The sequence below is a fragment of the Phalangium opilio genome, unplaced genomic scaffold, assembly GCF_054372755.1.
Source record: "Phalangium opilio isolate 3A_F unplaced genomic scaffold, DU_Popi_V2 ptg000040l_1, whole genome shotgun sequence".
NCBI classification, from domain to species: domain Eukaryota; kingdom Metazoa; phylum Arthropoda; class Arachnida; order Opiliones; family Phalangiidae; genus Phalangium; species Phalangium opilio.
The window spans coordinates 1,331,825-1,343,559 of NW_028324164.1; the positions used below are offsets into that span (position 1 = coordinate 1,331,825).

The 11,735-nt window shown below is 40.6% G+C and overlaps 1 protein-coding gene across 1 annotated transcript; it reads right to left on the reverse strand.

Moving 5' to 3' along the window:
* Positions 1–1,431: 1,431 nt before the first annotated feature.
* Positions 1,432–2,632, reverse strand: LOC149680030 (uncharacterized). Its single transcript, XM_089834730.1, has 2 exons — positions 2,175–2,632; positions 1,432–1,975 (listed from the first exon to the last, which is right to left on the reverse strand). Exons 1-2 carry the CDS (start codon positions 2,630–2,632, stop codon positions 1,432–1,434), a joined length of 1,002 nt encoding a protein of 333 aa, XP_089690856.1.
* Between the last annotated feature and the right edge of the window lie 9,103 nt (positions 2,633–11,735).

The window sequence follows — 11,735 nt, forward strand, 5'->3', positions numbered from 1 at the left end:
CACGATATTTTTGATACGAACAAAGATGTATAATAATGATAGAGTCAAAGAATATTGGTTATTAATTAGGAAAAGGATTTAATTTATAACATAATTGTTCAATTGGCGATTGAATGAGAACAAAAGACAGACTTGGCTCTACATGGGATCTCAGAACGTTTTACGGCGGAGAGGGCACGAAGCGAGGCTTGGCCCATTTTTGTACATGTTAATGTTTTTCATAGGATTAGTGAGGTTAGACACAATCCAGCTTTAGTATTTTAAAAAGTTAGCAATAAAGCTATACATTGTTGAGGAATAACGAGAGGATAGTGTTTACACGTCAACCGAGTTGTGAACTTTAGTTTTTATAACACGTATAATTGATAATTTTCATTTTGACGTTAGCAATTTCTTATCAATAGAAAGCAATAAATGCAACTCGAGGTAAATAAGTGGATAGATAGTTATTTTCTCGCTTCAAAGAGGTATATTTTGTGTACCCAACTTGTTTGTTAATTAAATAATTTTTGCTGGAAAATAAAGAAACACTATGGAAACGTCTCTTTTTTAGACTCCAAATAGTCGTAAGGGCCAACCAGCGTTTAACCCTGGAAGGCCACGTAAGAGAAGGGCCCCGAAAAAGAAACAAAGCGCTTGAAAAGGCAGTGTGGTGAAAAGGTTAGTTTTAATCTTTCATTATAAATAGTCTAAAAACTAAAAATATTTTTTTAAAAACAAACTATCACGCTTTATTAGGGAACAACTAGCAAGTAATCGGAATAAAAATAATGGAAATATTCAAAATAACACAAGATTTTGATATGAAAATTATTTGGATGCTAACTTATAATATAAAATATAAATTGACAAAATTTTTATCAATTAAACATAATAACAAAATCAACGAAACATTGTGTCTGTGTTCAGTCTGAACTGTTGCAACTGATATTTTGAGGCAGCAAAACTGAGAATAATTAAGTTTACTATGAACATTTTCAGAATTGGTGGTGGGAAGGCTAAGTATACAGATTGGTGCCTCGTCCCCACTAGCAAAAACTAGTCACGCCGACACCAATCCTTATCAATCGGTCCGAAGTGTTATCGGACTGTCGGTCGACCATACTTCTCGTTTTCATCTACAGGAATTTCTAGTCGGTAGAATAGCGCAATAGGGCGTTTTTATAATGTTGCGATTTCCGAGACGAACCATACATGACCGGACATGACCATCACGTCCTACAATTGCTTCCGTGACCACTGCTAATCCCCACATGTGTTTAGGTACCTTTTCGTCGTGTACTAAGACGACATCTCCTACTTTGAAGACCGTGTTTCGTTTAGATGGTAGAACATGATGCGCGTTTCGTAGTTGTAATAGGTATTCCTCTTTCCAGCGTTTGAACAGTTTTTCTTTGAGATTCGTGCAATATCGCACCCTTGTGGTGTATTTCATTGGGAATTTGGAATTTCTATTTCCTTCAGTCTTTGTGGTGGTAAACTCGTAAGACGTTTGCCAGTTAGAAAGTCGACTGGCGTAAGTGGCATTGGCTCGTTAGCTTCGCTCAATCCGTAGGTTAGTGGGCGAGAATTTACGACGGCTTCTGTTTCGGTCACTATTGTTTCTAGCTCCTGATACGATAAAGTTGACTTCCCTAGAAGTTTTCTTAGTACGTCCTTTATGGATCTGACAAGTCGTTCGTAGAAGCCACCCATCCAGGCTGCCCGTTCAGGAATAAACTTGCATCGGATCCCGTTCTTTTCGTAGAACTCAAGCGTTTCCTTTCCAGTGAGTCCCTTCCAAATTGGTTTGATATCCTCATTGACTCTCTTGAATGCCTTTGCATTATCCGTGTATATGGGTCTTCCTCGCCTAGCTACTATTCTTCTTAGTGTCAACAGAAATTCGTATGTGGATAATAAGGGAACGATTTTCGAATGTACGGCCCTAGTGACCGCGCATGTGTAAAGACAAATGTATATCTTGGCCTTCTCCCTGTTTTACATAGAGTGGTCCACAAAAGTCCATTCCAACGACTTCAAAGGAGGGTGCAGGTTCTACTCTGTCCCGTGGAAGTGGGGCCATGGGTACTTCACCCGCTTTAACATTGTACTTTCTGCAGATAATACAACTCTTCACAACTTGCTTGACTACTTGTCAGGCCCATATTATCCAATAACGACCTCTCGCTTGCGTAAGTTTACTCTGAATTCCGGAGGGATACACCTGTCCATTGCTTCTATTTACTATTAATTTAGTTAGTGCTTGACTTTTCTCGAGAATTATGGAGTGTTTCTCTTCTTCTCTTAGTCTAGATACATCCAATCGTCCTTCAGCTCGTAAGAACCCTTCTTCCTGGAGAATAGGTTTGAGTGAAACTAATTTCGAGTCCTTCTGAAAATTGGAACCCTGTTTTATGGAAACTATCTCAGCTCCAAATTCCAGCGCTTGGACACACCGAATCAATCTTCCTTCTGCTTCACACTTCTCTTCAGCAGTTATAGGTCCGTAAATTCGTATCCCCTTTAATTTTAGGCCAATATATCTCAGAACATTGGCTGTTATTCGGAATACTTTATCAGTGGATCCGTATCTCTTAAGATCTATCAACTTATGTAGTCCTCTTTCTTGATTTACGTTCAGATTAACCATGAGACCTGTAAGTCTTGACTTTCTTACGGATTCTGCTTCTTTGCTGAATTCTAGGGTGGGTTTAATTTTCGGCCAATTTGAGCCAAGGTGCGCCATTAAACCACATTTTCTTGTTAATTAAGTCTTCGGCTTTGGAACCCCTCGACGGTATGTCTGCAGGATTAGCAATGCCTGCGCTAGGATTACAAGTTTCAATATCCGTCAACTCTCGTATCTCTTCTATGCGGTTCTATATAGACGTAGGCCAAACATTTTTCAGTATCTTTATCCAATGAAGAGCGTTCATTGAATCGGTCCAAATGTGTATTTGACAAATCTGTATTGGTATCACCTCTCTTACACTCTTTAAAAAATGGATGTTCCCCAACACCCTTACGGTAACACAAATACGTCACCTTTTGGGTTCATTTTTAAGACCTTTTTGGGTTCATTTTAACACCTTTTAGAATTCATTTTTACCACTTTTTCGGTTCTCTCTTAACACACTTTCGGTTCACTCAATACACTTTTTCGGTTCACTCTTAACACACTTACGCTTCACTCTTTACACCTTTTCGGTTCACTCATTACACCCTTTCGGTTGACTAATTACACCCTTTCGCTTCACTCTTAACACCCTTTTGCTTCACTCTTAACACCCTTTCGGTTGACTAATTACACCCTTTCGCTCACTCATTGCACCCTTTCGCTTCACTCATTACACTCTTTCGCTACACTCTTAAAACCCTTTCGCTTCACTCTTAACACCCTTTCGGTTCCTTCTTAACACCCTTTCGGTTCCCTCTTAACACCCTTTCGCTTCACTCTTAACACCCTTTTGCTTCACTCTTAACACCCTTTTGCTTCACTCTTAAAACCCTTTCGGTTGACTAATTACACCCTTTCATTTCACTCATTACACCCTTTCGCTTCACTCATTACACCCTTTCGCTTCACTCATTACACCCTTTCGCTTCACTCATTACACCCTTTCGCTTCACTCATTACACCCTTTCGCTTCACTCATTACACCCTATCGCTTCACTAATTACACCCTTTCGCTTCACTAATTACACCCTTTCGCTTCACTAATTACACCCTTTCGCTTCATTGATTACACCTTTCTTGAATCATTTATTGCACTTCTCTCTTAACACCCTTTCGGTTCACTCATTACACTTTCTCGGTTCACTCTTAACACCCTTTCGCTTCACTCTTAACACCCTTTCGCTTCACTCATTACACCCTTTCGGTTGACTAATTACACCCTATCGCTTCACCCATTACACCCTTTGGGTTGACTAATTACACCCTTTCGCTTCACTCATTACACCCTTTCGCTTCATTGATTACACCTTTTTTGAATCACTTTGCACCCTTTACCTTCAGTAATTGCACCCTTTGACCTTCAGTAATTGCACCCTTTTACCTTCAGTAATTGCACCCTTTTACCTTCAGTAATTGCACCCTTTTACGTACAATAATTGCACTCCTTTTAGGATCAGTAATTGCACTCTTTTCTGTGTGATAATGCTCTTTTATAAGTGAACCACCTACGCCTAGAAGTTGCTTAACAAACCCTCGTAAGAAACACTTCGTGCTTTCCTCATACAATATTTCTGCATGCAAGCAAAGCAACGAACTGTAATGATTAATATTTTCAATAGTTACTAGACGTTTCAAATACTTTTTAAAAAATGCAAAATTAATTATTTTATAAGAAAAGGAGTTTTCTTCAATTTTTTCTTAATTTCTTTAGCTCCGATTTAGTGCCATTTAAAGAAGAAATTTTATTAGTTAAAACCATGCAATGGGCAGTGTGGCTAAGCCCTAATAACAAAGATTCAATTAAAGTTAAGGTTTTTGCAGGGATACGCGATGTTAAAAACAAAGAAGCCAAACCAAATACATAAAGCGATTATAAAATCATCTGTTTCTAGAAACATTTCTGAATCAATGTAAATATAAAAATTTTTGCCATTTATGACTTCCTTGCCCCTAAAAACAATTACTGGTTCCTTTGGTATTTTGGTTTCTGAGCTTTTTTTGTTGAAAAAAATGTGGCCGTGATGCTCCTTCACCAAACTAGGAAGTAACACGAAGGATGCTGCTAACTCTTATCGTTTTTTTCTACTTCATCCATTTCTTCATTTATTTGTGAAATTAAGGCGTTTTCAAGGTCTTTCACACTAGCTGGTGCATTGCGCCAAATCTTTATACAAAGCTGCTTCAATGACAGTCGTAAAGTTTTCTCTATTTCCACTTTCGTTATTCGGGAGAACTCCATAAATAACTAAAAAAAATATTTAATACGTTACTTGAAAAGAAAATAATCGTTATTTTTCCCATTCTAAAAGAACAAATCAAATAAACTCAAGTTTACGGATATCTAAATAACTAATAATTTTCTGCATCGATTTCGAAGTAGTTTCAAATCCATTTATAACAAAAAATATGTGTTTATAACACTTGGAGCCATTTAGGATGCTTCGACCAAAGGATCAGGGTGTGATGACTTCAATTTTTGTTCAACGTCTTTTCAATGAACTTTATTCTAATTATTTGGAAAAAGAAAAGGTCGCTAAGAAGGTCGAAGAACCACAAATCAAAAAGTCAGACTTGAGTGATGCAGCAAGACAAAAAGAATTGAAAATAATTCATCAGAGAGCAGGGTACACAGTGAACCAATTAATTGGCCTCTTACGAAAGCCCAAAATTTTCAAGAAACTGCTTAGTTAAGAAATGTGATGCAACCGAAGCATTTCACCAGTGGACTGCAACTCAAGATAGAGGAGGGTTGTTATATTTGTCAAAACTAGCATTTGATTTTTTAAAATATACCTGTGATAAGATAGTTCCTTTTGTGCAGTCTGATGCACCTTTAAAAGACAATGAAAATAGAAATGCTAAGATCATTGATACTTTAGAGGAAGATATATTTATAATGGAAAATTTGGAAAAACTATGGGGGGATGAGAAGGAAAATTTGAAATCGGCCAGGAGAAAATGTTTTAGTATTCTTATTAACTGTCATTTGAAGGGATTAACGAGAGGCATAAAAAACGTATACCAGAATGCAAAAAAGGACAGTTTAACTAGCAGCGGTATAAGGAAAGAGCTTAAAGCTCCAACCCATAGAAATTTAAATAAGCCTTTCACTAAGAGTAAAGCAAACTTGATTGATTGATAGATGTATTTATTTATTTATTTCTCCAATAAATTTCCTGATTTATGATGGGTTTGTGCAACATCTTGTGGCTGTTCTTGGAGTTCCTTACGAGCATTTGTTTTTCGGTTACACAGTTTTTTCTGGGTTGGCGTGCAATTTCAATTTTTAACTTAAGGTATTAAGGATTTCATGAGTTTAAGTCTTTTAGCCCCTTGCCCATATTGACTGACAGTGGGATTTTCCCTAGAACCACAAGATCCTCTCAGACGTCCAAAATAGTTTTCAACCAAATTCTGATTTAAATTCGCTGTTAATACATAGGGTGCTCCTTTTTCTAACAAAAAGTTTACAATCTCTATAGTTGAATAAACTAAAAGAATTAAAGAGAGTTACAATTATTAAACAGTTTGGGATTATTCTAGTTTATTTTACCTGTTATTCTTATACCTTCAAGATCTTCCCTACTAAGTACCATTTTATTGTTGTCGAAATCTTCTTCAAGTTCCATTTTGCTTACTTCAGATTCCCATTCGTCTGAGAAACCGAGAAAATCATCCTCTAGCCACTAGAAATAATTTAAAGTTCTTAAAATTACTGGAATTATACATTTTGTTAGTTTTTGTACTTTAATACCTTAAAACGCATGTCGGTTAAGTTCTTGAATGGTTCTGATTCAGGTTTCTTCTTTGTAAAGAATGCGTAGGTGTTAGAAATATTCAAGATGTCAAAAAAGCGTCAAAAAGTCTTAAAAACTTGACAGTCTCTTCCGCTTTATCTCCAACCAATTTTTCGACAGCGTTGGCGCTAGTACTGCTCAGGATTTGGGTTGAAAGCTTTACTCTCATACAACTGTGTGCATTAGGATACACATGATTGTATGTCAACTTAGGCGCTAACCTTAGCAAGAACTTTGAATCAATTTCATAAGCATCAACTATATGCTGCCATTGCAAATGTTTTCCATTTTATTTAAAAAAGTCTGATTGGTTTAACTGAACCATCTTTGTGTTTCTTCATTTTACCACTGTTGTTTAGTCCATTTTTAGATGTTTTATGTGACAAAAATCCGACACGAAATACAAAGGTTCACAGTTATTGAAAGGATTTTTGGTTTTATACCCCACTCTGTGATTGTTTACTTCTCTATCAATCTTTGTACAAATTTTAATTTATTTTATATTCGTGGAAGCTTTATCACATACCACAGCGATAATTCGAAATCCCGCTGCCTGTAAATTATCGATCCCCTCCCAAATTAAGGAATACAACTCTTCTGCGTGTAGATTTCCACAAGGAAAAAACGCGAATGGATACTTAAAATTGGTCGTCAGTCCTCTGACCATGAACTGAAGAATGTGGACTGCCAAGTTTTTGTTTACAATTTCAACCTTTCCTTTAATGTTATTTTCTAATTCAATCACTTTATTTCGGAATTCATTAAGATTTGCAGCTCCAATTAATTCTCCTGTACTGCTGTTGATTCCTGTTTTATTTGAATTTCGTCAAGGATTAACGTGAAACACTTTTGGTGTTCGTCCAAATTTTTTATATCAATTTTTCCTCTCATTTCCAAGAGATTGGCATCGTTAAATCCACTTTTTGTAGTTAGGTCCACAGAGTAATTATAAAGTGTTCGCTGAGAAGGCAATGAAATTACTTGACGCAAGGCTTCGTATGCAGAAGGAACCTAGCTTTTATCGAAATACACCACTGCATTATTGCTTCATGCCATTTTCTTGGCCTTTATTTTTGGTTTGGAGTAATTTCAATTGTTCGCGCATCAATAACTTTTGGAAAACCGATTTGCTCTCAAATGGATTTTTTCTGATTATTTCTTCAAAATCAAGACTTGCCTCTTCAGACATAAAAATTGCGTCCTTTTTAAAGCTCTTCTTTACCTTCAATTCCAATACATTATTCCTCTTTTTAACGCCTTATTTTTTTATTTAATATTTAAACTCTGTATTTCATCTGCTCTCCCGTGAAGTAACGAAAATTGGTACGTTTTCCAAAGAATTTAACTTTTCGTTTTCGATTCTCTAAAACAATCTTCGTTTTCCGGCAAGACCGGCAAAGCCTTGAAATTTGGTTAAGAAATAATTTCTCACAATTTTGGGATCGAATTGATTGGGTTACCATGCAAACATATGCAGGCTATATATTTTTTTCTTTAAAATACTTAAACAATTCTCCATCAATGCCTTGGCAAGTTTGCCAATTTTCAATTTCAAGTAACACATCCAGCAGATCTTTGAAACACGTAATGTAGTTGCTGAATTTTACAGAACTTGACGAGAAAACCAAATGATCGCCAGGAATTATTGTATTGCAAAAATAAATGTTTGGTGTAAGATTTTCGATAATTCAACAACAAATAAACTATTCCCCTTTTCTTCTAAATCTTGGGCACTTTAAACCATGTACATTGGCTTCAGATTCGTGCAAAATTTCCAAGGACCAATCACATGTATCTAAGTTTTACATCTGATAACTTAAATAAAAATTCTCGAGCTAGTTTTTTCTGAGAATATACTTTCAAGTGTAAGGCACTCTGATTCCGAGGTGCGCTCATTTATTAAAAATGATGCAGTTTCTGTATTTGAGAAATTTGAAGGTTGATCAAAAACTGGAGTTGTTCCACTCAGCGGTAATGTTGCAGTTGTAGCCCAAACTGTATTATTTTCAGAAGATTCTTCATTTTCTACCATTGCTCAGTTATATTTAACGGTGAAGCTGAATTTCGAACAACTTGAAAAATTTGAACCCTGTTAAAATATGCACAACCCAGGTTAACTATTAGGAAACTTACCTATTCCTTGGGCTTGCTGTGAACTTGAATAAGAACTGCTTTCCAAAGTAATGTTCGCCTATCAAAAATGATTATGATTGTAATTTTAGTACTACAATTTTAGACTAAAACAATTCACTACCTGCAAGTTATCATTGTAGGGATCAGGATTATCATCTGTGGGCCCATTCCCACCAATAAAATGAATAGAGCAGACATAATGATGTGACTTAACATCATTATGAGTTCTTATATCCTCACGGTTTATTGCCATAAGCCACCGCATACATTTGAAATAGTTTTTCCTTGGTTTTGGAACTGGATAATACTTTATGCCTTGACTACGGGACTCATCTGACTTTTTGTAGTTTTTACAACTTTTGCACACAATATTTTCCCATTTTCACTTTAAAAATTTGTTGGAAAAACTTTCAATCAAAGACAGATGACGACCTTGCCAAACCCAAAACCGCCAAAACTAACCCTTTTTTCTATTTAATCATTATATCTCCAAACCGCGGCACTAGATGGCGCGAGCGACAGGGTACTGGCAAGAGGTTTGGTTTCTATGGTAACGTAGAACTTGAGCAAAAGTTTTACTAGGATGCGATCCCCACTTTTTCAACCCACCCCTTTCACCCGTTGTGGGAGTTCACATCACAGCTAGCTACGATTTCTACTCTTCAAAACGACTAAGTATCCTATTCTCCTTGGCCCGGTGAAGGAGAATTTCAAGTACCGAGTGACGCAAATTTAATTATAAGTAATAATTATTTGATGAATGATTACATGCTCACCAATTCTCTTTAATGACGTTACTAATGAAGATCCCAACAAATAAATTAACTGGTGAAGAACTCTACCAGCAAGTGCTGAACAAGCAAAACAGAGATACCTTCTTTGCCTGCCATCGGACCGTCAGTACCCATTTGGCCTGCCACCGCATCGCCAGCACCCATTTCGCCTGCCACCGCATCGCCAACACCCATTTCGCCTGCCACCGCTTCGCCAACACCCATTTCGCCTGCCACCGCTTCGCCAACACCCATTTCGCCTGCCACCGCTTCGCCAACACTCATTTCGCCTGCCACCGGATCGCCAACACCCATTTCGCCTGCCACCGCATCGCCAACATCTTCTGCGCCTGCCACTGGATCGACTTTCCCCATTTTGCCTGTCACCGGTTCGCCAGCACCCATTTTGTCTGCCACCGGATCTACTGTCCCCATTTTGCCTGCTATCGGTTCGCCAGCACCCATTATGTCTGCCACCGGATCGCCAGCACCCATTTTGCCTGCCAACGGATCGCCATCACCAATTTTGCCTGCCAACGGATCGCCAACATCTTCTTCGCCGGCCATCGGATCGCCAGCCCCCATTTTGCCTGCCACCAGATAGCCAACACCCATTTCGCCTACCACCGGATCGCCAACACCCATTTCGCCTGCCACCGCATCGCCAACATCTTCTTAGCCTGCCACCGGACCGCCAGCACCCATTTCGCCTGCCACCGCATCGCCAACACCCATTTCGCCTGCCACCGCTTCGCCAACACCCATTTCGCCTGCCACCGCATCGCCAACATCTTCAACGCCTGCCACCGCATCGCCACAAACCATTTTGCCTGCCACCGGATAGCCAGCACCCATTTTGTCTTCCACCGGATATCCAGCACCCATTTTGCCTGCCACTGGATCGCCAGCATCCACTCCGCCTGCCACCGGATAGTCGGCACGCACTTCGAATTTTACCGGATCGCTAGCCCCCATTTTGCCTGCCTTCGGATCGCCAACACCCATTTCGCCTGCCACCGCATCACCAACACCCATTTCGCCTGCCATCGGATCGCCAACATCTTCTTCGCCTGACATCGGATCGCCAGCCCCCATTTTGCCTGCCACCAGATAGCCGACACCCATTTCGCCTACCACCGTATCGCCAACACCCATTTCGCCTGCCACCGCATCGCCAACACCCATTTCGCCTGCCACCGCATCGCCAACATCTTCAACGCCTGCCACCGCATCGCCACAAACCATTTTGCCTGTCACCGGATAGCCAGCACCCATTTTGTCTTCCACCGGATATCCAGCACCCATTTTGCCTGCCACTGGATCGCCAGCATCCACTCCGCCTGCCACCGGATAGTCAGCACGCACTTCGAATTTTACCGGATCGCTAGCCCCCATTTTGCCTGCCTTCGGATCGCCAACACCCATTTCGCCTGCCACCGCATCGCCAACACCCATTTCGCCTGCCATCGGATCGCCAACATCTTCTTCGCCTGACATCGGATCGCCAGCCCCCATTTTGCCTGCCACCAGATAGCCGACACCCATTTCGCCTACCACCGGATCGCCAACACCCATTTCGCCTACCACCGGATCGCCAACACCCATTTCGCCTGCCACCGCATCGCCAGCATCTTAGCCTGCCACCGGATCGCCAACACCCATTTCGCCTGCCACCGCATCGCCAACATCATCTTAGCCTGCCACCGGATCGTCAACACCAATTTAGCCTGCCACCGGGTAGCCAGCACGCATTTTTTCTTCCACCGGATATCCAGTACCCATTTTGGTGCCACCGGATATCCAGCAACCATTTTGCCTGCCACCGGATGGCCAGCATCCATTTCGCCTTCCACCGGATAGTCAGCACGCTATTCGAATTTTACCGGATCGCCAGCACCCATTTTGCCTGCCACCGGATCGTCAGCACCCACTTCGCCTGCCATCGGATCGCCAATATCTTCTTCGCCCGCCACCGCATCGCCAACATCCATTTCGCCTGCCACCGCATCGCCAACACCCATTTCGCCTGCCACCGCTTCGCCAACACCCATTTCGCCTGCCACCACATCGCCAACATCTTCAACGCCTGCCACCGCATCGGCACAAACCATTTTGCCTGCCACCGGATAGCCAGCACACATTTTGTCTTCCACCGGATATCCAGCACCCATTTTGTCTTCCACCGGATATCCAGCACCCATTTTGTCTTCCACCGGATATCCAGCACCCATTTTGCCTGCCACTGGATCGCCAGCATCCACTCCTCCTGCCACCGGATAGTCAGCACGCACTTCGAATTTTACCGGATCTTCAGCACCCATTTTGCCTGCCACCGGATCGCCAACATCTTCTTCGCCAGCCACCGGATCGCTA

What these genes read in the sequence shown, in the direction of transcription:
- LOC149680030 (XM_089834730.1), bottom strand. Translation starts at nt 2,632, where the DNA reads ATGGTTAATCTGAACGTAAATCAAGAAAGAGGACTACATAAGTTGATA. An exon ending in GGAATTCAGAGTAAACTTAC is followed by an intron (nt 1,976 to 2,174) that starts GCAAGCGAGAGG and finishes TATGTAAAACAG; the next exon opens with GGAGAAGGCCAAGATATACA.